The sequence below is a fragment of the Canis lupus genome, chromosome 24 (genome assembly GCF_011100685.1).
Source record: "Canis lupus familiaris isolate Mischka breed German Shepherd chromosome 24, alternate assembly UU_Cfam_GSD_1.0, whole genome shotgun sequence".
Classification (NCBI taxonomy): domain Eukaryota; kingdom Metazoa; phylum Chordata; class Mammalia; order Carnivora; family Canidae; genus Canis; species Canis lupus.
The window spans coordinates 25,439,765-25,466,651 of record NC_049245.1 but is presented as its reverse complement, the minus strand read 5'-3'; the positions used below and the strand labels follow the sequence as shown (position 1 = coordinate 25,466,651).

At 43.2% G+C, this 26,887-nt stretch overlaps 1 protein-coding gene across 6 annotated transcripts in view; it reads right to left on the bottom strand.

Annotated features, from left to right (window-relative positions):
* Positions 1 to 21,184: 21,184 nt before the first annotated feature.
* CNBD2 (cyclic nucleotide binding domain containing 2) overlaps positions 21,185 to 26,887 on the bottom strand; it is a 60,385-nt gene continuing 54,682 nt past the window's right edge. For all 6 annotated transcript variants that reach the window (XM_038572160.1, XM_038572161.1, XM_038572165.1 and 3 more), the window contains one exon: positions 21,185 to 21,534. In XM_038572160.1, coding sequence (XP_038428088.1) covers positions 21,216 to 21,534 — 319 coding nt within the window. In that variant the 3' untranslated portion in view covers positions 21,185 to 21,215. The remainder of the gene's footprint in view (positions 21,535 to 26,887) is intronic.

Here is a 26,887-nt window from a genome sequence, read left to right as displayed (position 1 = left end):
CTCTTTCTCTCCCGCTGCCCTTCCCCTCACCTCTCTTTCTCCCTTTATAAAAAAATAAAAAATAAAATTCATGCTCCAAACTAGTATATATAACCCCCCTATCTTTTGTTATACTTATTTTAAAATAACTATACAGAAAATAAATGTAAATCTTTTATTTACAGAGTACAGAGATTTCCCAGAGCACAGAGTTCCCATAATACTCCTCCCTCAGTATCCCATATTGCTAACATCTTATATGACTATGTACATTTGTCACAACTAAGAAGCCAATCTTGGTACCTTCCTATTAACTAAACTCTACACTTTCCTTGGATTTCACTAGCTTTCCCGCTAATGTCCATTTTTTGTTCCAGGTCCCATCCAAGATATTAAATTATACTTAGTCAACATGTCTTCTTAGTCTTCTTTCTGGCCTAGGACAGTTTCTCAGACTTTCCTTCTTTTTCATGATCTTGTCAGTTTTGAGGAGTATTTGTTAGGTATTTTCTAGAGTGCCCCTCAATTTGGGCTCCTCTGGTCCAACTGGGGTTATGGGTTTCAGTGAAGAATGCCACAGAGGTAAGATACTTTTCATGACATCACGTTGGGGGCCATGCTATCAACATGAATTGATCACTTTTAGTACCTGGCTAAGGTAGTGCTTGCCAGGTTTCTCCCCTGTGAAGTTACTTGGGTTTCCTTTCTTTCTACTCTTTGGAAGCCAGTCATTAAGTATAGCCCATATTCCAGGGAGGGAATTAAGCTCCACAGCCTGGAAGGGATAAATTATTGGAATTCTTCTGTAAGGAAGGTTTGTCTAGTCTCCTCCATTTATTTATTTATCCAATCATTTCTTTAGGGGCACCTGGGTAGCTCAGTGGTTGAGCATCTGGCTTTGGCTCAGGGCATGATCCCAGGGTCCTGAAATTGAGTCCCACGTCGGGCTCCCTGAGGGGAGCCTGCTTCTCCCTCTGCCTGTGTCTCTGCCTTTCTGTGTCTGTCATGAATAAATAAAATCTTTTAAAATAATTTCTTTTTTTAAAATTTTATTTATTTATTCATGAGAGACACAGAGAGTGAGGCAGAGACACAGGCAGAGGGAGAAGCAGGCTCCATGCAGGGAGCCCGATGCGGGACTCGATCCCAGGTCTCGAGGTTCACGCCCTGGGCTGAAGGCGGCGCTAAACTGCTGAGCCACCGGGGATGCCCTAAAAAATCATTTCTTTACATCACTATGGATTTATGGATATTTAGTTTAGACTTGGGGCTATAATCCAGTACTACGTTATTTTTCTTCTGTTGCTCAAACTGTTCCAGCTTTGGCATTGGGGGCTCTATGAGTTTGTCTCTTGAGTCTCTTTGAAATTAATTGTTTTGCATCTTGGCTGTACCAAGATGATTTCAAGTGGAACCCAGATGAACTTTTTTTTTAAGAGTTGTATATTTACATTATCAGACTTAGGAAAACATATAACCAACATATCAAACTGATGATTTCACAAATACCTTTGAGGACAAGACTAACGTAGTGGTGGTTGTGCTAAGTGAGTCAATTTGCAGAGAGGTATTAAGTCAAAACTGCTATTGATGGTGGATAGGTATGGAGGGAAGTTATCAAGCTGATTATGAAATGACTCAAGTTTGAGACACTCTGTACTGTGGCAGATGCAAGCCCCAAATACAAGTAAATGAAAATAACTATGAGGATTATGAGCGGCCTCTCTGGGACACACCCACACACAATCCATTTCCCGGGCCTTGCTGCCAACCCGACATCTCAGTGCAGATGTGTGCTGATGTTGATAATGATGGAACTGTGCATGCCCAGGCCCAGGCGGGATGGATGCTGCACTGTGTGTTTCCCAAGCGAGCTGTGTGGGTGGCTTGCAGTTCAGCATCATTCCTGCTAATGAGCTTGGAGCCTTTGGCCTAACAAACATGTTCTGTGTCACAGGCCTGATATGTGATGTTTCCCAAGGAGAAGTGCCAGAAAGTCTCATTATTTTTACTGTTTTCCTTGTCTTGTCCTTGATTTGAGATGGGCAGGAAGACATCGTGGAGTCAGTAGTCAGCCTGGGGTCTGGCTCAGAGTCTCGTCTAGGGTCTTTGGGCCAGTTCCCCAGCCCCACTAAGGATGCTCAGAATTGAACTGGAGCATTTAGCTTGCCCCACTCTGCACAATCCTGGGGCCTGATCCAGGCCCTGCATCTGCCACCTGGTTGAACAGTGAAAACCCAGGAACTTGGGCCTGATCTGAAATAGGAAGCCCTTCAAAAAAGAAGTCTTTTCATTTCCCAGCTTCCAGTCTAAACCTGGGTGGCTGTAGGCTAGTGTGTGCTTAGGCCTCTAAACCTTGTTAACTGCTTACGCAGGGAGCTCTAGAGTCAGAGGAACTGGGTTAGAATCCCAGTTCTTCCCAAGAACAGACAAAATGCATAGCCTCTCATCTATAAAAGGAAGATAGTAATAGTACCTACTTCACAGGATTGCTGTGCAAATTAAAATGTAAAATGCTTTAGCACAGTGCCTGGCCCATGGTAAGTACTCAATTAACTCATTCATCTGTTTAATAATTATTAATGTCTCTGTATGCCACGCACTATACTGGGTTCCGGGGACATCAGAGAAAGCAAGAAGAAACTAGAAAATAAATAAGGTAAAGTATATAAAGTCAAGTCTTTTGTACAGTACTTGCACATAGGTAGTACACAGAAATATTCATTATTACTAAAATAATGATATATTGTGATCAGTGAATAAAGGGAGTACGTAGAGTAATGCAATGCTAATTGGAAGAAAGCCCTTGAGACTGGGAGATCAGGAAAGGCCCTCTAAAGAAATAATGTCAGAACTGAGACCTATGAGGTGGGAAGATGCTTAGCCTCTCCAAGAGCCAGGCAAAGACCCTTTCAGGTAGCAGTAACAGCTTGTGTGAAGACCCTGAGCTTCAGAAGAGCTTGGAGAGTAGAAGTAACAGCAAGGAGGCTAGTGTGGCTGGGGTGTAATGACAGGGCTGTAGGCAATGGGAAGAAGTTTGGATTTTGTTTAAAGTATGATGAAAAGCCACTGAAACCTTAAACAAAACAGTAGCAAGATCTGATCTCTGATGAAGAGTTACATTAACTCCATAGAGAGAATAGATGAAAGGGAAAAGGAGGAGAAACAGAACAACATTAAGAGGCTGTTAAGTCATCCAGACCAGAGATGCTTCTGTTTTGGACTAGGTTATAGATCAGCAGTGTCCTGTGACTTCCTGGGATAGTGGAAATGTTCCACATCTATACTTACATGGTAGCCACTAGCCACATATGGCTCTTGAGCACTTGGAATGTGGCAGGTACAACTGAGGAATTAAACTTTTAATTTCATGTTATTTTTATTTTTTTAAAGATTTTATTCATTTATTCATGAGAGAGAGAGAGAGAGAGAGAGAGAGGCAGAGACACAGGCAGAGGGAGAAGCAGGCTCCATGCAAGGAGCCTGACATGGGGCTCGATTCCGGGACTCCAGGATCTCACCCTGAGCGGAAGGCAGGCGCCAAACTGCTGAGCCACCCAGAGATCCCCAATTTCACGTTATTTTAATTAAAGTTTACATAGCCTCATATAACTGGTGGCTACTAGATTGCATAGCACAGGAAATGGGCTGTATGTTAAATATATTTAGGAGGAAGATGGGCCTTGAGATGGTTGGGGGATGGGGAGTAAGAGAAAGAGTAGAATTAAGGAAGATACCTACGTTATCTTTTGGGAATTGGGTGGAAAAGCAGGCTCTGGGGAGACATCAAGAGTTTTGTTTTGCACAAGAGGAGTTTAAGCTACTGTTGGAACATTCAAAGTAGAGATATCAAGTAGAAGGCAGGATGTATACATGTTTGCCATCATCATCATCTTTTAGGTTCCAGGTACACTAGCCTGTGGGCTTCCCAGGAGGTAGGAAGCTAAAGCAATCCTGAAAGAGAAAAGGGAGGCATCATGATTCTGGACTTCAAGCTCTTTTATAAAGCTGTAGTCATCAAGACAGCATGGTACTGGCACAAAATTAGACACAATGCAGCAGACTAGAAAACTCAGAAATGGGCCTACAGCTAACTGGTCAACTAATCTTCAACAAAGCAGGAAAGAATATCTAATGGAAAAAAGTCTCTTCAACAAATGGTGTTGGGGAAACTAGACAGCAACATGCAAAAGAATAAAACTGGACCACTTTCTTACACCATACACAAAAATATATTCAAAATGGATAAAAGACCGAAGTGTGAGATGGGAAACCATCAAAATCGTAGAGAACACAGATAGCAACCTCTGTGCCCTTGGCCATAGCAACTTCTTACTAGACACATTGCTACAGGCAAGGGAAACAAAAGCAAAAATGAACTATTGGGACTTCATCAAGATAAAAAGCTTCTGCACAGCAAAAGAAACAATCAACAAAACTAAAAAACAGCCTATGGAATGGAAGAAGATATTTGTAAATGACATATCTGATCAAGGGTTAATATGCAAAATCTGTAAGTTTGATAAGTATCAAACTCAACACCCAAAAAACAAATAATACAGTTTAAGAAATGGGCAGAAGACACGAATCGACATTTTTCCAAAGAAGACATCCAGATGGCTAGCAGACACACGATGAGATGCTCGACATTACTCACCATCAGGGAAATACAAATTAAAACCAGGATGAGATACCACCTCACACCTGTCAGAATGGCTAAAATTAACAAGATGGGAAGCAACAGATGTTGGCAAGGATGCAGAGAAAGGGGAACCCTCTTGCACTGTTGACGGGAATGCAAACTGGGAATTTGTTGGTACGAGTGCAGCCATTCTGGACAACAGTATGAAGGTTCCTTAAAAAATTAAAAATAGAATTACCCTATGATCCAGCAATTGCACTATAATTGCAATTGTATTTACTCAAATGATACAAAAATACAGATCTGCACCCTGATGGTTTATAGCATCATTAACAACAATAGCCAAACTATGGAAAGAGTCCAAGTGTCTATCAACTGATGAATGGATAGAAGACGTTTTATATATATAGTGGAATATTACTTGGCCATCAAAAAGAATGAAGTCTTCCCATTTGCAATGATGTGGATGGAGCTAGAGTGTATTATGCTAAGTGAAATAAGTCAGAGAAAGACAAATGCCATATGATTTCACTCATATGTGGAATTTAGCAAACAAAACAATGACCATTTGGGAAAGGAGAGAGGGGAAGGCAAACCATAAGAGACTCTCAGTGACAAAAAACAAACTGAGGGATAAATAGAGGAGGTGGGTGGGGGGTGAGGTAAATAGGTAATGAATGTTAAGGCAGGCACTTGTGATGAGCACTGGCTGTTATATGTAAGTGATAAATCACCAAGTTCTACTCCTGAAACCAATATTATACTATGTTAATTAATTGGAATTTAAATAAAAATTTGGAAGAAAAAAAAAAGGAGGTAGGGAGTTCAGAGAGAGGACCAGGAATTCCACACTGAGACTTTCTTTTACCTTGTCTTGGTCAGTATACCAACCACCCACCTAGCCAACCAGCCCTAGTGTTTAAAACCCTCATATGATCTGTGGCTCCTCCTTCTCCTCTTTCCTCTTCTCTCCAGGTATTGAGTCCAGTGGCTTTTTTCTTTGCAAAGGCAGAAGCCCACACCTCACCACTCCTGTGGCTTAAGACTTGTCATCTCATTGTAGACCAGAGCCCCAGAGCCCCTGGCCTTCTTACCATACCTCTTTGCTGCCTTCCAGCAGAGTCTTTCTGATTGTCAGACTTCCTCCTAGGAGTCTTAAGCCTGGACCAACACTTCAATCTTTCTTTATATTTCTAGAATTGTAACCAAAGGAAATCAGAAGCCACCATGAAACTTGAAAATTCACAAGAATGTTCATCACAGCATTGATTATAAAAGCCAGAAGTATAATTCAAACCTTATCTGATCTATCAGCAATGTTTGATACTGTTCAGCACTCTTCCTTGAAGCATTTTCTCTTTCACTTCCAGGATGTCACACTCTTACGGTTGTTCTCCTACCACTCTGGTCACTCCTCAGTGTCCTTTGCTGGTTCCTTCTCAGAATCCTGACCTCTACATGGTATGGTGCCCCAGGGCTCAGGTCTCAGTTCTCTCTACAGCCCCATAGCTTTAAAGATAGCTGTATATGAATGACTCTCAGATACATATGTCCAGCTCAGACTCTCCCCTAAATGCCAGGCTCATAAATCCACCTGCCTACTTGACATGGCCACTTGAGTATCAAACAGGCATCTCAAACCTACCATGTCTAAAGTGAATTCCTGATATTCTCCCCAAAACTTGCTCCTCCTACGGTCTCTCCCATCACGGTTATAACAATTCCCTCCATTTGCTCAGGCCAAAAGTTTTGGAGTCTTGATTCCTCTCTTGAACATTTCACATCTTGTCTATTAGCAAACCGTGCAGGTTCAATTTTATATTTATCTTGAATTCAACCTTTTTTCCCCCTTTGGCACCTCTACTGCTATCATCCTGGACAGAGCAACTACCCTATAACAACCTGGTTGATGGCAATAGTCTTCTGTCTCCCTGCTTCTACCTCTGGCTCCTCTTCAACTCTTCCCCATGTTGCAGTTCAAAGCTCTCCAAAGGCTCCCATTTTATTCAAAAAGAAAGCACCAAATTGCTTTTACCCTCCTTCACACCACATGATTTGGCCTAACCTCTATATTCCTGCCTGCTCACAACACTCCAACCTCTTTGCTGTTCCTGGGACAGAACAGGCCTTATGCTTCAGCTTTAGGGCCTGTATACCCCCACCCCGACTGCCACGAAGGATCTTCCATCCAACATCCCCTTGTATGGCTCATTCCTTCACCTCCTTCAGATTCCTGCTCCAAAGTCATCTGACCACCACTTAAAACATTCCACACTCACACTTCACTTTCCCCTTCTCGACTTTTTTCCACAGCACTTTCGCTATCTGTTTTTTTTTTTTTAATTTATTTATGATAGAGAGAGAGAGAGATAGGCAGAGACACAGGCAGAGGGAGAAGCAGGCTCCATGCACGGGGAGCCCAACGTGGGATTCGATCCCGAGTCTCCAGGATCGCGCCCTGGGCCAAAGGCAGGCGCCAAACCGCTGCGCCACCCAGGGATCCCCCGCTATCTGCTTTTTAAATGCATTTTAAGGAGAGTCCGTTTTCCCTACTAGAATATAAATTTCAAGAGGTCAGAAATTTTCGTGCGGGTTTTTTTTCCTTCACGGCTGCATTCCCAGTGTTTACGTGGCACATAGTAGGAGCTCGATAAATGGTGAATGCATGAAAAATGTAGAAGCTCCTTACCCAACAACGGGGGGAAAAGAGGGAACGGAGAAATGCGCCCATTCGCCTGTTCAGAGAATTCTGAGGCGGGTAGCAATTACAGTTGCAAAAGGTAAGCGGGGGAGGGTGGCCTGACCCCACGTGACGCCTTCCTTGCCCCCCCCCCCCCCCCCGGCTGCCGGAACGTTTCAGTCTCGGAACCTCGGTTCGCGGTCCCGGCGCGAGGGCACTTCCGGTGCCGCACTCCTCTCGCCAGCAAAGAGAACTGCCAAGTCAGTTCCGGCAGAAAGCGAGGTGAGAAGCGTAGGGCGGCGGTCTGTCCCGGGCCCTCCAGGCCCTCCGGCCTGAGGCCGGGGGTGAACTGGGGGGCCCAAGGAGAGGTCAGGAGCTCGGACCTGCAGACACCCGGCGCCCTCGCCGCAGCTGCCCACCGGCCAGGCCCACACTTTGCAGCAGTTGTGAGCCTCTCCCCACCCCCACCCCCACGCCGGCGCCCATGGCTGCGGCCTCTCGGAGCCGGGCCTCGCCGGCTGCCCACTCTCCTGGCCCAGCTCTGCGGAGCCTACGCGAAGCCCCCGCCCAGCCAGCCGGGCCGCGGAGCCTTTGGATGTCGGGTGTGGCGGGGTGAGAAGAATGGCGGCCGCTCAAACGCCGGCCCGCCCTTGGGGCCTCCGAGGGCCTGAGAAGGCGGGTCTCCGCGGACGTAAGCTCGGCCGCCCTCGGGCTTTGGCGCCCCACAGACCCGGGCCCCGGGATGACCACTCCGCCCCAGGTGGACGAAACCTCACCTACGGCGAACAGTGGACAGAGGCCCTAACGGCCGGAAGGTGAGCGAAGCTCCCCCCCGCCCCCCGCCCCGGTCGGCGACGGGTGGAACAGTTAATGGGCCAAAGGCGGTTGGTCTTCGTTCTACAGACATTGCTGTCGGAAGATCGAAATGGGAGAATTACGAACCGCGTTTGGCCAATAGGAAGACCACCCTTTGGGAAGATTTACTGGCCGTTTATAGAAGGCCTGTGTATATAATATGAAAAAGCTGCTCTCAACTTACCCCCCAACCTTTTCAAAAGAAAACTTTTGCCACATCTAGGCCTTCTAGATGTAAAGAGGTTGCCGACATATGATAAAGTAGAGTTAGAAAATCATACGTCTTGTAAATGCCTGTTTGGTTTTTTGTGGTTTTTTGTTTGTTTGTTTTTGTTTTTAAATCATAGAAATGTCTTTTGGAAATGACTTTTTGAAATGGAATTGTTAGATCACTTCTAGAAGCGACATCAGCGACACGTTCACGTTTGTGCAGTGGGTAAGAGGACATGAAGTAGACGACCTTGAGGAGGAAGAAAAGAAGGTTCTGTGCCAGACTGGTCATACTTAGAAGACATTTTCACATTATAACCATTGTTTTGTGTGTGCATTTTATTCCTCAACTACTGTGTATATAGTTGACAATGCTAAGTACCTTTGTCAAATATCTAGTCTTTCTAGATGTTCTGAAGTGCCTGATACATGTTAAAAATAGAGGTAGTAAAAATACATTTTGTAAATATCTTCGTTGACATTCATAGGAAATGCTGTTTAATTTGCGGGGAATGGCCAAACCACCTCTTTGAATAGTATGCATTGTGTTTGTGCACTGGTTCAAAGGAAGAGGGAGGAGAAGGAAGTGCAAAGAGCTTTGCCGGTGTGTTTATGGAGAGGGAAGATTAACCATTGTCCTTTATGTTCCTGCATTTTGTTTTACTTAGCTGTGTATATAGTGTATATACTGGACAAATGAGTCCTAATTTTCAACATCTAGTCTTTTCTAGATGTTAAAGAGGTTGCCAGTGTATGACAAAAATAGTAAACTAATATGTTTTGTACATTTTGTGTTAAAATTCTTAGGAAGATTGTCTTCTGAAAATTGGAGCATTATAGCCCACTGGGCTGGTGGAGAAAGAAGCGAAGAGTTAGTCTTAGGCTAGAATGTTCTTATTTTGAAGACACTTTCAGATTATAACTGTTACACGTGTGCAGTTTATTCAAGACTGCTATGTATATAGTGGACACATTAAGTCCTTATTTAAAACATCTAGTCTGTCTAGATGTTTAGAAGTGCCCAACGTATGTTAAATGTAGAGGTAGTAAAATATCACTCTGTAAATATCTTTTTGCTAAAATTCATAGGAAATAACTCTTGGGAGTGGAATTGTTAAACCACCTCTGAGCAATATAGGCTATCATGTATATTCAGTGGTTTGGAGGAGGTGGAAGGGAAAGAATTGGAAAAGGTAATATGCTTGTGTGTTCATACTTGGACATTTTCAGATAAAACCATTTTTTTGTATGGTCTGTGCATTTTATTTTGCTGTGTATATAGTGTATATAATGGACAAATGAGTCCTAGTTTTGCAACATCTAGTCTCTAGATGTTAAAGAGGTTGCCAATGTATGACAAAGTAGTTAAATTAGCACATTCTGTACACATTGTGTTGAAATTCAAAGGAAAGCTTTTTTTCTGTAAATAACTTTTGGATATGAATTTGTTCAACCACCTTTAAGCATTACACATGTCTGTACCTGTCTACTGGATTAGTGGGGGAGAGAAGGAAGTGAGGGAGGGAATAGTTTAGGCCAAAATGGTGGTCATATTTAGAAAATACCTCAGATTATACCTGTTGTTAGGTGTGTGCAATTCTATTTAACAGTGCTATGTACATAGTGGACAAGTTAGTTCTTATGTGAAATATCTAGTCTTTCTAGATACTTAGAAATGCTTGATGTATTTAGAAGTAGAGTAACGCTTCTTGTAAATAGCTTTTAAAGACTGATGGGAAATATTATCTATGGAAATAGAATTGCTAAAACCACCTCTCTGAACAGTATACTTGTTCAGTGGTTTGAGGGAGGTGGGAGGGAAGAAATTGCAAAAGATTTTTTGCTAGTGTGTGCTAGGAAATTTCAGCTTATCCATTGCGATATATGTTATGTGCATTCAACTCGACTGTATATATTGTATATATACTGGACAAATAGGTCCTAATTTTATAATATCTAGTCTCTAGATATTAAAGAGGTTGCCAATGTATGACAAAAGTAGAGTTAGTAAACTAACACATTTTGTACACTTTGTGTTAAAATTCATTGAAAGGCTGTCTTCTGAAAAGGACTTTGAGAGAGAACATTGTAGTCACATCTCAGTGACATGTGCCTGTCTACTCACCCTCTGGGTTGGCAGTGGAGAGAAGGGAGAAATGAAGGGTTCTAGACTAGAATGTTCCTATGCAGAAGACACTTTCAGATATAACCCATTGTTACATGTGTGTAGTTTATTCAACACTACTGTGTATATAGTGGACAAACTTAAGTCCTTATTTGAAACATCTAGCCTTTCTAGATGTTTAGAAGTGCACAAAGTATGTTAAAAGTAGAGGTAGTAAAATAACACATCTTGTAGATAATCCTTTTGTTAAAATTCATATGAAATACTATCTTTTGAAAATGGTATGATCAAAGTGATCAAACCACCTCTCAGAGCAGCACACATTATATATCTGTGCTGGTTCAGGGAGAAAGGAGAAGAAAGTGCAAAGGGCTTTACACCAGTATGTTTATAGTTAGGTGGGATTAACCATTGTCCTGTAGGTCTGCATTTTGTTGTACTTAGCTATGTATATAGTGTATATAAAGGACAAATGAGTCCTAATTTACAACATCTAGTCTTTCTAGATGTTAAAGAGGTTGCCAGTGTATGACAAAAGTAGTAAACAAATACATAGTGTACACTTTGTGTTTAAATTCATAGGAAAGACTATTCTGAAAACTAGAAGTGAAATTGTTAAATCCCCTCTAAGTATTACAGATGCTTATACTTTTCACTAGGTTGATATAGATGAGAAGAGGAAGGGTTAGGCCAGAATGTTCTTTCAGTGCTACTATGTATGTAGTGGGCAAATTTTAAATACTTAACTTGAAACATCTAGTATTCTGGATGTTTGAAAGTGAACAACATGTTAGGAGTAGAGAGTTAAAGTAACAACACCCTTTAAGTATTAATTTACAGGAATGGTTGTTACTTTGGGAATGGAATTGTTAAACCTGATGTCTTGGAGAATATGCTGACTGTTCACTGGGGGACAGGGGCAGGGAAGAAGTGAGAAGAGAAGGGTTCTGTGCCCTTGAGTCTTTAGACTAAAATTCTGTTTAAAAGTAGAGGTAGTAAAATAATCCCTTTATAAATGTCCTTTTGTTAGTTTTTAGGAAGGACTGTTCTGGGAGTGTCTGTTAATCCACTTCTTAGAGCTAGATGTAGTCCTATACTTAGTCGTTAATATGGTGGAGGGAGCAGAGGAGGGGTGAAGGGAAGGGCTTTTTGCTAGTATCTCCACATCTAGAAGACAGTTTTAGGTTATAACCATAGGTTTATATGTATGTTTTTATGAAGTACCTGTGTTTGTTGTGGAGAAGTTTCGTTATTTTGCAACATCTAAGCTTTTTGGATGTCCTGAGGTGACAATGTATGATAAAATGTACAGCTAGTGAATTAACCAATTTATAAGTTTCTCTTTGTTATCATTGATAGGAAAGAAGCATCTTGGACATGAGATTGTTAAGCTGTCTCTGAGAAATGTCAGAACTTACTAGGTTGGCAGCAGAGGGGCAGAAGGAAGTATAGAGGGAGAATTGTATGCGGATGTTTTCATATTTACATTTTAATGATAACGTGTATTAGTCTCTTTGGCTGTACTATAGGAATACATTAAGTGATTCAATGGAAACATACCTCTTTGCTAATTGAATATTATAGATTGGATGATGAATTCTTTTAGAAGCATTATATGTTGTGTACTCTGTTACTTTATGTCTCAGTTTTAATTGAACATTAAGGGAATGCAGTATTTTAATTGTAACTCTGTCAATATCTTTATCCAGAGTTCCTGTTGCCATTTTTGTCGCCAAGAAAGGCAGGATTACATTTTTTTTTTTTTTTTTCAGATGGAGTTGGTGTATTCTTGGTTATCAAAATACTCATAGTTTGGGGACTTTGACATGATAAATATTCATGGTGTGTAAAAGCATGATACATAACTGTACAATCTTACTTAAAATGCTTACTTGTGTAGATAGATACACACACGGGACCTAGAAGTCAAACTGCAAACTGCTTGTGATTATGGGTGACTTTGTTCTTTGCTTCTTGTGTTTTTCAGTTTCCTTTTATGCACATATTAACTTTTAAAAAATAAATTTTTAAAAAACCTATATGGAGTCCCTCCACTGCTTGCAAAGCCAGCACTCTCCTGGCAGTACAGTGTCCGCACCCTTCAGGTTGAGGCTCTGAGGTATCTGCCACCTTCCATTGCTTAGACATTAGCCCACACCATGCCCAGTTGTCCTTCCAGGTAACCTCACACTTTGGTGATTCCGACTTAGCTCAAGCTATTCCTTCTGCCAACAGTGCCCTTTTCCATATTTTTCTCTTAGCAAAATCCTTCATTGCCCAATTCCACTTTTAACTTACATACAGTCTTGCTATGAGAACCTGACACCCTAGAATTAAGATACCAGAACCAGAAGTTAACTTCTGGTTAGCCCTTAATCTTGCAGCCCCCACTTGTGCCTCATATATGAAATTGTTAAATCCCCTCTAAGTATTACAGATGCTTATACTTTACCATCATCATTACCCAAAAGTACACTGGATTTAATTCATGATGTCTGACACATGGTGGGGGCTTAGGAAATGACTGTTGAATACAAAGGGGACAAAACCTCAGCTTTTCAGATTAGCATGCCATCACTGCTAATAGGCACTCGTTGAGTAGTAGGGGCTCTTCAGGCCATAGCTGACCAAACCAGAGGGTACAGGTCAGATGTAGCACCACCCAACCCAATCCCAAATCAGGCACAGGAAACATTCTCTACATGGAATACCTGAAGGATTCTTACAACTTTGAGGTGAGGTCTAAGAGGCCAGCCTCCTAATGTGGAAAGGAGCATTTCTAATGTTTCCCTGGGTGCTACTGGTATAAACCAAGTGGGCTTGGAACCAGGGAGGGCAGATAGAGGAGACCCTTCCCCTTGATTTCCCAACTCAGGATCAGGCCTGGATGCCACCTTCTGTTGATGTCCCTGCAAGATAGGTGTTAGATGCCTGAGATGGGCTTCTGGAAGACACCTGTGCACGTGGACTACTGTCCAAGTCTGCAGGCCCCAAATCACCAGAGCTGGAGCTGAAAATGGAAGCTCTCCTCTATGATTTAACGTGGATTCGCCTATAAAGGTTTCCAGAGGAGAAAGGTCCTAAAAACCAGTCTTTAGCCTCCAAGGCAAAGCTATCCCTCAGTGGACAGAAGAGGAAATTGGAATCCAGAGGGGACAGGCCCTACTGGGACCACAGCCCATTGCTGGCAATATGTATTGCCAGGGAAAGAGAACTGGATCGGAGTCAGAGGCCTTCATTCTTATCTAAACTCTCTTAACTGGGGAACACTGGCCAGCTGATCCCATTTGGGCTTCCACTTCTTCATCGGTAAATGAGGGGTTTGCTCTGGCTGGCTGATGAGGTCTGCTGCTCCAGATCACATGCTGGGCCTTTCAAAGCCATAGACTTAATCAGCACCAGAGTCAGGGCCATTCTCCATTAAAAGGAACCAGGGGTCTTGGAGAAATGGCTAATTCCAGGATTACATTAGAGGTAGTACAAGACCATTCTAGAATATCCTGTTACGGCAGAAAATAAGGAAGTGCTCTGAGAATGAGAAGAGCATGGCAAAAGGATTGCATCAAAATATAGAATGATAGTAACAGGTTCTAACACACTGAATAAAACAGGAAACCACAAGTCTAATACTAATATAAATAATTAATGAAAAGTATGATAAAGGGATATTTACATAGTTTCATATCTCTTCACAAAATCCCTCAATACAGAATATGACATAATCAACAGTGCAAAGGCAGTCTGTGGAATGGAGAACATATTTACAAATCATATATCCGAAAAGGAGTTAATATCTACAATATACCAAGAACACTGACAACAAAGAAAATCAGCCCAATTAAAAAATGAACAAAGAACTTGAATAGGCATTTTTCCAAAAATGATATACAGGGCAGCCCAGGTGGCTCAGTGGTTTAGTGCCGCCTTCGGCCCAGGGCCTGATCCTGGGGACCTGGAATCAAATCCCACGTCGGGCTCCCTGCATAGAGCCTGCTTCTCCCTCTGCCTGTGTCTCTGCCTCTCTCTCTGTGTTTCTGTGAATAAATGAATGAAATCTTAAAAAAAAGAAAAAAGTTCTAGTGAGTGGAATTTAAAAAAAGATATACAAATGTCCAAAAAGCACATGAAAACTGTTCAACCTCATTAATCATTAGGGAGATGCAAATCAAAACCGCAGTGAAATACCACCTCACGCCCATGAGGATGGCTAGTAAGAAAAACCAGGATAACAAATGTTGACAATGATGGCAGAAATCGGCACTCTCGTGCACTGTTGGTGGGACTGTGCAATGGTGGCACTGCTGGGTAATACAGGATGACAGTTTCTAAGAAAATCAAAATGAACTACCACGTGATTCCAGCAATCCCATTCTGGATATATGTCCAAGAAAAAACAGAGCAAGTTCTCAAAGAGCTATCTGCGTACCCGTGTTCATAGCAGGACTATTCACAAAAGCCAAGAGATGAAAGCAACCAAAATCTCCATCAACAGATGAATAAGCAGCAAAATGTGGTATATACATGCATGCAATGAATAGTATTCAGCCTTAAAATGGAAGGAAATCTTATCACAACATGGATGAATCTTGACATGGTGCTAAGGGAAATAAGGCAGTCACAAAAAGACAAATACTGTAAGATTCCACTTATATGAAGTTATCTAAAGTAGTCAAATTCAGAGACAGAAAGTAGAATGGTGGTTACGGCGGGGTGGGGTGGCTGGTGGGAAGGAGAGTAGTTTAATGGGTACTCAAGGGGAAAGAAGCGTAGTTTAATGGGTACAGAGTTTCAAATTTGCAAGATGAAATAGCTCTAGGAGGAGCCTGGGTGGCTCAGTTGGTTAAGCATTTACCTTTGGCTTAGGTCATGATCTCAGGGTCCTGGGATTGAGCTCCACATCGGGCACGCCACTCAGCAGGGAGTCTGCTTCTCCCTCTTCCTCTGCCCCTCCCCCTACTTCTTCTCTCTCTCTCAAACAAAATCTTTAAAAAAATAGTTCTGAAGGTCTCTTTCACAACAATGTAAATATACTTAAGGTGGCTCAGTGGTTGAGCATCTACCCTTGACTCAGGTTGTAATCCTGGGGTCCTGGGATTGAGTCCCATGTTAGGTTCCCCACGGGGAGCCTGCTTCTCCCTGTACCTGTGTCTCTGCCTCTCTTTCTCTCTCTCTCTCTCTCTCACATGAATAAATAAAATCTGAAAATTAAAAAATAAAAATGGGTTAAGATGGTAAATCTTATTTTTTACCACGATATATATAATTTTTATTTATTTTTAATTTTTATTTATTTTTAAAGATTTTATTTATTTATTCATAGAGATACACAGAGAGAGAGAAAGAGAGAGGCAGAGACACAGGCAGAGGGAGAAGCAGGCTCCACGCAGGGAGCCTGATGTGGGACTCGATCCCAGGTCTCCAGGATCACACCCCGGGCTGCAGGCAGCGCCAAACCGCTGCGCCACCAGGGCTGCTCCATATATAATTTTTAAAATAAAAAGGCAGCAATATCAAGAATGACTTTAAGTGGAGACACCATTTCAATCCAATAATCAAAGTTATCACCAGTAATGGGACAAATCTTGCGCCACCTGATAACACACAATGAGAAGAACACAACATCAATTCTGTGATTCCTGCCACCAAAGATGCATAACTTAAATCTAATCATGAGAAAACATCAAACCAACCCAAAATGAAAGACATAGAGTAAAGTAACATCTATACAATCTTCAAAAGTGTCAAGCAACCCATTTTCCTCTTCTGATTTTTTCTTAGGGGTGGGGAGGCTTTAGAAGTTGATGAACAGGGACGCCTGGGTGGCTCAGTGGTTGAGCATCTGCCTTTGGCTCAGGGTGTGATCCGGGGGTCCTGGGATGGAGTCCTGCATCAGCCTCCCCCATGGGGAATCTGCTTCTGCCTGTATCTCTGATGAATAAATAAAACTTAAAAAAAAAAAGTTGATGAACAGGTTTGGGGGGGTAGGGCACAAAACCAAATACATGGAGGGTCAGGGCCTTCCCCCTACCTCCCATACACACAACCCTGGGTTAGGAGGAGGCTTGAAGAACACACACCAGACCCCTCAAATTTTACAAATGATAGCAGTGAAGCTCCAGAAAAGGAAGGGGCCTGGCTGGAAGCCACACAGCACATGTCTAGATGTGCCACTCTTCCACAGCTATGCCCATAGGGCTAAAGCCCACAGTCTCCAGCAGTCATGAAAAAACTGTTCTAGCATTGGTGCTGCTTCTCAGCCACCTAGAAACTACTCATCCCCATTGTCAATTCTGAACCAGAGGTTACAAATTCTGCAACTCAGCACCCTTGTGGTTAAGCCTCTAAAATCCCCAAATAGGGGATCCCTGGGTGGCTCAGCGGTTTCGCGCCTGCCTTTGGCCCAGGGCGCGATCCTGGAGTCCCGGGATCGAGTTCCACGTTGGGCTCCCGGCATGGAGCCTGCTTCTCCCTGTGTCTCTGCCTCTCTCTCTCTCTCTCTCTCTCTCTCTCTGTCTATCATAAATAAATAAAAATAAATTTAAAGAAATAAAATAAAATCCCCAAATAGCAGAAAGTCCTCATGGTAAACTGGCCTCTGGTGCTACTATGGGAGTTGTCAAGTGACCCATGTTATCCTTGAGACTGTCCATAACTGAAGGTAAGATTTTTTTCCCCATGAGTTATATAAAAGGAATGGAGGATTTAAAGAATGCTTTTGCTTCCAACCTCAAGATGTGATCTTACACACTTCCTATAACAAACTCTGGCAATATCTCCTGTGTTTATTTTTCAAATGGGTTTTTTCATTTTCCCCAAACAGTGGAAGCTGTTAGTGCTGGGGCTATATTTTTGGCTCAAGTGGCCTGGGTGTGCCTCTCCCAAGTATGACTATGCTTTATTTACATATGGAGAATCATTCCAGAGGGCGATTATATTCTCTCAAACACAGTTCCAGGGTTGTGTGTACTGAATTTTGAAAACAGGTGGCTCATTTGGAATAGATGAGTAACGGTGGTGTAACAGCACACACGCTGTGATGCTGCCTGCCTAGGAGGGCACCGGGTGTGAGGAAAGCACATGCATTTCCCAGCACAACCACCTGGTAGCCGAGTGAGTTTGGACAAGGCCTTTGCTACTCAGGCTCCTCATCTGTCAAATGAGGATAATGCCAGGAAATGTTTTCAGGACAGGGATAGCCTCTCTAGAGTGCCTCACACAATGCCTGGCACACACTGGCTGCTCCATACCTGAACCTGGGCCCTTCCCTGGGGTGGTGGATCACTACAGGCTTTCTGAGCCTTGGACCTGTGCCTAGATAGGCAATAAGGAGCACCAAAAGCAGTTTACTGCTAACACTATGCCAAGGGGTGTCATATTTGCTCCCTCTAAACGAGCATCTGCCCCAAGTCACTCATGGTGGCCTTTAGCACTGATTATGAAGACTCAGCCTTCCAAAGCCTCGGTTTCCTATTCCATTGAGGCGGAAAGAGGGTCTCTGGTTGGCCAAATTGATATCAAAAAGGTGTTAATAACATTGAACATGTACTGAGCACGTACTATGTACCAGGGACTTCACAAGCATGACCCACGTAGAACTGGGGGCCCATTCTCTGCTTGGTTACTGAACTCAAAGAAACAGCAGTGCCGCATAAAACCATAATTAAGAGCTATTCAAATGTTTACTTGGTTTCTTCAAGAAAATACCAAAGGAAAACATATGTATAGAAAAGCTTTTTGAAAACCTCTTTATGTTTCTTGTTCTTAAATTCTTCTATCTGCTAAATGGTGGCTTCAGCAAAAGCTCTGTTCTTCCTCTGCAACCTTCAAGACTCCCAAAGCCCAGCCCCCACCATCTTCCCTCCCCACACGGTGCCCTTACTTCAGAGTTGTCCCGGTTTACTTCCTCACCTGCCAATCGCCTAGCAAACAAGTTCTACCTCCTGTTCTGGAAGTTTTTTCTCTCACTTCCCAGCAAGTGGGACCTAGAGGTCAGCATGAATAAACTCCTACATCTTGCCGTACATGTACCACCTCTTTTTTCTATCTTTCTTTCTTCTTTAACCTTTTTTCCAGTTCGTGTACTATCTCTTTTAATCCTCAACAGCCATTGGGTGGCAGAGCTGGGATCTTAACCCAAAGGTCATCAGACTCTGTCAGATGCTTAGCAAGATGTCTGTCACAGAATAAGCACTCAATAATTTTCTCACCTGTCCTCTGGTCATGTCATGTCTGCTCAAGAATCTTCAAGGGCTCCTCATTGCCCAGAGTAGGGGTCAGAAAACAATGGCCAACAGGCCAAATCTGGCCTGCCACCTGTTTCTCTAAATAAAGTTTTATTAGAACAGTAAAGCTGCTTTCACCCAACAGAGTTGAATACTTGCAACAGAAACTATATGGCCTGAAAACACCTAAAATAGGGGGATTCCTGGGTGGCTCAGCAGTTCAGCGCTTGCCTTTGGCCCAGGGCATGATCCTGGAGTCCCAGGATCAAGTCCTGCTTTGGGCTCCCTGCATGGAGCCTGCTTCTCCCTCTGCCTGTGTCTCTGTCTCTCTCTGTGGGTCTCTCATGAATAAATAAATAAAATCTTAAAAATATATATTTATTTATAAAATCTTTATTTTATTTTATTAAAAAAAAATAAAGATTTTATTTATTTATTCATGAGAGAGAGAGAGAGAGAGAGAGAGAGAGAGAGGCAGAGACAGAGACAGAGGCAGAGGGAGAAGCAGGCTCCATGCAGGGAGCCCAATGTGGGACTCGATCCCTGGTCTCCAGGATCACGCCCTGGGCTGAAAGCGGTGCCAAACTGCTAAGCCACCAGGGCTGCCCAAATAAAATCTTAAAAAAAAACCTAAAATATGTATTATTTGATCCTTTATAGAGTTTGCTGACCCCTGGCCTAGAGAATAAGAGGAAACAGAGGCTGCCTCTCGTCCTCTTTTGTATCTGCTATGAAGCAATTATAAACAAAAGTAAATAAATTTCAAATGAGTGAACAAGATGTCCATACCATCATCTTGGAGCCACAGCCCTACATGCAGAGATCCCTAAATATAGTCAGACGCCCCGATTTACCTGGTCCCCAAACAGTGCCACCTCATCCGTGTAGGTCACAGACAGCCCGTTCAGATCTGCTGCAGACATCTCAGACTCCTTGGCCATCTGGAGCCATGAGAGAAGTCAGAGATGATTAAGCCCACTACTTTGCTACTCGTTTACGTTCACATCCTCTTTCTTTGCTGCACAACATAAAAAGTTTTCTTTTAAATTCAACAGACTTGGTGACTCAGTCAGTTAAGCGGCTGATCCTTGGTTTCAGCTCAGGTCATGGTCTCAGGGTCCCGGGATCGAGCCCTGAGTCGGACTCCAGGCTCAGCCAGGGAGTCTGCTTGTGTATTCTCCTTCTCCCACTGCTCCTCCCCCTGCTTGCACTCACTCTCTCAAATAAATATTAAAAAAAAATAAACTCAACAAACAAAATTATAATACTGAATATGCTTTCCACTATACTCACCTCTCCTGAAGACCATCGATCTTGTCCAATTTGCTCACTTTGCCACTGGGGAAACAGGTGCAGGAACAGGACTCCAGGGGCTCAAGGGGGTCCAACAGCATAGAAACAGAGCCAGACTCTCCAGAGCTCCTGATGCCCAGCTCAGGGCTCCAGTGTTCCTCCTAACCTGCTCCTTGTAGGGCAGGTGAATGTGTGGGTCAGGAGTGATGGGTAGAGGATGGCTCCTGTCTTTCCTGGCAGCCCCAGGCCAGGCTCATGTGGTGCTGTGGCCTCTACCAGGCCCCCCTGGTGCTCCCAAACCTAAACTATGAAATTTCCTAAAGGAGAGAGGTGATTTGGCCCAGTGCTACCAGAGTCGGCCCAGGACACTAACAGGCAGCCATAGATTTGGGAGAGCCCTCGGTAAGTCCAACCCACCATCTCCTTATCCCTGGCCTGCCTCCTCTCTCTCAGGATGCTGGCTCCCCATCCTTGCCACCAGGATACCTGCTGCTGTCACACTGCCCATCAGTCTCTCTAGTTCCTTATGCTTCCCCCAACCCCCTCCCACCCATCAGGCCTTCTCCAGTCTCTGGCAACGTCCTGCCAGAGGGGCTTGATGAGCCCTGGCAAACCAGCAGCCTGTAGGCCCAACACAGCCCACGTAGATGTTTTGTTTGCCTAACACAGTATTTCAAAAACAATTTGAATTAGTTGCTTACATTTAAAAATCAGTAGGAATCATCTAAAATATTGGGTTTCTTAGTTCCCTTGAAAAATCTAAGACTGGCAGTACCAGGCCTGCATTATTTCCTGGCATGGCATCAATTGAGGATACAGAGCAGCTGTTCCATCTGGATGGCGAATGTGTGTACCAGTCCTCACCGTTGCCTGTTGCCTGCCCAGTCCTCCTGATGCACTCTTTTAGATGACCAGCGTGGCCTCTGGGAGGCATTTGAGTTTGTAACCCCAGTCTTGCTCACTTTGATCAGAGCCCCTCCATATCTTCCACCCATCTCACCAGATAAGACCCTCCCACCCTGGGACACCCCCAGCCTCCTGACTGTCCACTCATTCAGCCCCACAAGTATCAAGGGAGAGAGTGTCCCAGCTGCTGCCCCCAAACATCTCTCCAAACTCACAGGCCCCAGGAGCCCTGACTCCAAGCCCCACAACTCCCATGGTGTTCACTCAGGAAATAGGTAACCAACCCAACATCTTTTATTGGGTCTAAACAAGGACCCCTGCATTCTTATACTGAGGCAGGAGTTCTTGAATTTTGTATCGGGGTGCTGTGATGGCTTGGACAATCCTTAATGGGGGGAGGTACTTCTGGGGTGCCATGAAAATGGGATAACAAGGTTTAGTCTCCTTGTTGAAGCTACACAAATCCAGCATCAGAGACTTGGAGCTGTAGATCTCTTTCTTCTTGGGCCTGACTGGGATGAATGGTGGACGCTGGCGAGGCTTCACCAGCAGCCGCACTAGGTCTTTCCGAAAGATATTCCAGGTATTCTCCTGAAGGAACTTCTGGCACATAGCTTCATCACTAAAGGTGAGGCACAGATGCTGAGTTTCCCACACCAGCTCCTCTTGTCCCCCTGCCCCTCCAGACTCTCCTCCTGCCACTCTTCTAATTCCTAAACACAGTGTGCTCCGTCCCAGCTGTGTGCCTCTTCCCAGACCCTTCTCTCTGCCTTTCCACACTTTCTTCCCCTAGAACTGTGCTGCTCCATGCAGTGGCCATGAACCACATGTGGCTACTGAGTCCCTGATGTGGGCCAGTCTGAATTAGAGATGTGCTGTGAGTCCAAAAATATGTACCTCAAAGACTTAGAGGTACAGAATATAGATCTCAAAGACTTAGAACAAAAACAAATGTAGAGATACTCATTAATAATGTAAAAACAAATGTAGAGATATTCATTAATAATGTTCATAAGTTGGTTACATGTTGAAATGACAGTATTTGAGATGCACCGAATTCAGTAAAATATATTTTAAAGATTAATTTCATCCATTTGTTTTTACTTCTTATAATATAGCTACTAAAAAGTTAAATTATGTAGGTAACCATTTATCCATCAAGGAAACATAAGGCAAAGCCACAATGAGACACCACTTATGCCCACTAGAACGGCTATGATTAAAAAGACAGATAAAGATGTGTTATGAGGTGGATATTAAACAGGGGTTCTGGGGGATCCCTGGGTGGCTCAGTGGTTTAGCGCCTGCCTTTGGCCCAGGGCATGATCCTGGAGTCCTGGGATCAAATCCTACATTGGGCTCCCTGCATGGAGCCTGCTTCTCCCTCTGCCTGTGTCTCTGCCTCTCTCTCTGTGTGTCTCTCATGAATAAGTAAATAAAAATCTTTTAAAAATAAATAAATAAAAAATAAAACAGCAGTTCTGGTATATTGCTGATGGGAAAGTAAACTGGTGCAGTCACTTTGAATAAAAGTCTGGCAGTTCCTCAAAGGTTAAACAGAGTTAACCTGCAACCTAGCAATTTCACCCCTACAGTATATATATACCTGAAAGAAATGAAAACCTATGTCTATGCAAAGCCTTGCACAAGAATGTTCATAGCAGCACTATTTGTCATGGCCAAAAAGTGGAAACAACCCAAACATTCAACCACTGATGAATAGGTAAAGTGTGACATATACGTGCAACGGAATATTATTTGACAATAAAAGGGAATGAAGTTGGGGGGCCTGGTGGCTCATTTGGTTAAGCGTCTGACTCTTGGTTTCAGCTCAGGTCATGATCTCAGGGTCGTGAGATCCAGTTCCGTGTTGGGATCTGTGCTCACCATGGAGTCTGCTTAAGATCCTCTCTCTCTCTCTCTCTCTCTCTCTCATAAACAAACAAATAAACAAGATCTTAAAAAAAATACAAAACTTTTTACAATGGATAAAACTTGAAAGCATTATGCTAAGAAGCCAGTTGCAAAAACCACACGTAACATGATTCCATTTATATGAAATGTCCCGAACAGGCAAATCTATAGAGACAGAAAGTAGATTGGTGGCTGCCTTGGACTGGTCTTGATGCCCTGGCTCTACTGTGTTACCTTCTCTCATAGCATACATGAGGGTAGGGAGAGTGGGGGAGAGAGAGGAGGCTCAGCACTCATTGGCTTATTTCCTTCTAAGACCACAGCAAAGGAACAGCATGTTCCATTTCCACTCACTTGCCCATGTTCTCACCTAAGCAAGAAAGCCTAATAAGTCACTAACAAGTTAAAACATTCTTCCAGAAACACGATATTGACCAGGGCAGAGTCAACTTTGATCCATAGAAAACAACTTAATAAAAAACCCAGAGGTCAGCATAGGCCATTGGCCAGTCCTGTTGGTCTCAGTGGTGTGCCAAGGTGAGCTCCTCTCAACTCAGAGGGATGATTATATGCACCTCTCCTCAACCCCATGTTCAGCAACATCAGGTTGGTAGGTGGAAATTGGCCATGGTGGAAATATATACACCACAGAATCAGTAAACCCTTCAAATCAGACTTATCTCCTACTCACCTCCCAGAGACCTGATTGTTAAACCTTCACCAGCACACTACCAGATATTCTCCACTTCAAAAATTCAACCAACTCCCAATTTCATAAAAAACAGCAATTATCTATCTAACTTTGACTTAGCACTTCTTATGTGCCCAGCACTTTACCTGTTAACCCATTTAATCCTCACAATTCCCCATTTCACAAACTCAGAAACTCCAGTTCAAAGATGCTACAGGACTCACCAAAACCTATGAGGGGGAAGGCATGTGATTATAGATTCTTAGGAGGTCCTTTATTTTTTTAGGGGGTACTCAGAGTCCAAAACAGACAAGATTCCTCATGTCACCTCCTGATACTGATTGGTCATATTGATTTCTTGTTTTTCACAAAACAGGGTCACTCTTCTTCTAAAGGCCTCATCAGCTTGGGACAGGGCTTACAGTTCCAATCCCTGCCTTACTTGAACTGGAAGTTTCATCTGTCCCTGCAGGCTGTAAAAACTTCAGGCCATGATGGCCTTGGCCCCTAGCTCTGCCCACCCTCACTGCAATCCCATGCTAGATCACACTCTTTGCTTTGGCTCTTAGGCTGTACTTCCTTTTGGCCCTCAGAGATTTCCCTTCTCTTGGGAACTCAAATATTGGTTACATCCTACACAGTGTTCCCTGTGCTTTGTAGGGGGGGAGGGGTCAGGTTATCTAGCCTGTGGCATTCACAGGACAGGTGTCACGGCCACTGTGTGATCTTCAGGATGTCATGTCCTCTTTACCGAGCTTCACAGTCCTCAATTAAAACATGGAGGATTTGAGCTAGATAATGGATATGCTTTCTGCCTGCTTTAGCAGTCTAGAAATCATGAGTTCAACAGTGAATGAATAAGCCAGAAATCTCTCTGTCAGCATTGCAGATCATTGCAGTGAAGCGCTGACCGCGCGGCACAGATGCTGAGAGCTCAAGCATCTGCCACCCTCCCAAGTCTACAGAAATCTCTTCTGAATTTCAATTCAACAGGCATTAACTGATACCCATCACACGCCAGGCATCATTTGTGGATCTAATGCTCCTAAAATCCATTTTTTAAAAAGATTTTATTTATTTATTTGAGAGAGAGAAAGAGAGTGCATGAGCAGCAGGGAGGGGCAGAGGGAGAAGCAGGCACCTCACTGAGCCGGGAGCTCTGGCCAGGCTGTGGGGCTCCATTCCAGAACCCTGAGATCATGATCTGAGCCCAAGGCAAACTCTTTAAAAAAAAAAAAAAGATTTAATTTATTTATTCATGAAAGACACAGAGATAGAGAGAGAGAGAGGCAGAGACACAGGCAGAGGGAGAAGCAGGCTCCATGCAGGGAGCCCGACGTGGGACTCGATCTCAAGTCTTCAGGATCAGGCCCTGGGCTGAAGGCAGCGCTAAACCGCTGAGCCACCCGGGCTGCCCCCAAGGCAGACTTTTAACCAACTGAGTCACCCAGGCACCCCCTAAAATCCCTTTTTGAGTAGGTACCTCTAACTAGCAATTTTCTATATTGGTTATACACAGGAATCGGAGAATTGTGGCATCTTTGAACTGCAAGGAACTACTAGTGTTTCCCAACTTATTTTTCTCACAAAACAGCCGCAATTTGGGCCATATCTACACATGATCTATTCTTTAATTTAGCAATAATTTTTTTCTTAATTTTGCTTAGTTTCTTTTACGTAAATGTTTACAGTGGCTTTAATCTAAGCTACAAGATTTGTCAAATCATGAGTTTAGTGAGCTAGTCATTTGATTTTTCTAATTCACACTAGAACAAATACCTAGCTGTTAAAACTAAAAGTGTCAACCTGTAGACCACTTAAAATCATCTTATACATCTTCTGTGAATATGGTCCATACTTTGGGAGACACTGGTCTAATCTCATTTTCGTGTTTTGCAGAATGGAGTCTGAATTCTAGTAGAGGGGAAATGACTTATTCAAAATCATACAGACCCCACATCAAATTCTCTCACATACTTATTGGACATGGCTGCAGTAACTACAGATCTGCTTGCCTTCACAGCTCCTTTCCTTACCACTAGAATCACTTGCTTCCACACCTGTCAGCAAAACCATGTCTGATCACAATATCACCGTAAGAAAAGAAAAAAAGGGGGAAGGGATGCCAAATTGCATAATCGGTATGATCTCCACTATGCAACTTTGTGTGCCCGAATGGTAAATGCATGTTTGGCACATTTCCATTTGGCACATATCCACGTAGCAAAAACAAAATGCATGTGGTAAAAGGAAATACACAAAATGCTAACTTGGGATTGTTGCAAGAATGCAAATGGTTCTGGTTTTCCCCTTTTCAAATGTTCAGTATTTTCCAGTTTTCTGCAATGCAAATGCTCCACTCATTCATTTATTTATTCAACACCCATTGTGCACCGACTCTGTGCTGGGTACTACACAGGTAGGTGTCAGACATGAAAGGAAGATAAAGCCCAGTCCCTGCCTCTCTGAAGCAATTAATCAAGTGATGGGCAAAAAAACAAAAAACAAAACAAAACAAAACAAAAAAAACTGTACGAACTACCAGCTCTAAAGAGCTATGATTCAGTACAATGGTCAATTACAGAGCTCTGTAGAGAGCATTATAAGTGTACAGAAAGAGGTAGTTAAAAAAAAAAAAAGAAAAAAGAAAGAGGTAGTTATGCCAACCTAGGGTTAGCCAGGGAAGGTTTCCTGGAGGAGAGGAATCTTAAAGAATGAGCAGGAGTTTATCAGGGAAAAAAGAGGAGAAAGACTGGGGGATGGCATTTCAGGCAGAAGAGCCAGCACTGGCAAAGTCAAGTATATGCAGTGTCAAGTACATGCAAAGCCCAGGAGGCAATTTGCTTGAGCTGTTAGAGCAGGTTACCGGTGACTGGAAGTGCTGCAGGGGAGTTGCGGGGTCATCCCATGAAAGGCCACACCTGGCAGTGAGTTTGCACTTTATCGTATAAACAATGAGATGCCCCTGAAAGGGTTGAAGCAGGAGTTTAACCTGGCCAGATATGGGTTCTAGCAAGAGCACAGTATGCAGAAAGGATCTAGCAGGGAGGAAATGGAGGCAGGGGGCCCAGTGGTAAGCCCAGAGGCCCCAAAGTGGGGGTGCAGGGTCATGTCACCTAGGGAGGTGAACAAGATCCACTGAGGTGTGTGAAAAAAATAGTGGGGCTTCATTTATATTTATCTTTGTGTTCTTAAAGATCTATTTTGGTATGTCCATAATGTATATATTAGTACAGTAATATATGTAAATACTAATAAATTAATACATGCTATTCATATTTACGTTTTCTAAGAGGTATACACTCAAACACTTTTTAGTAATAACTGTGTGAGATCAAATAGTTTTGCCACCGTTGGTCCAGTTAACTTT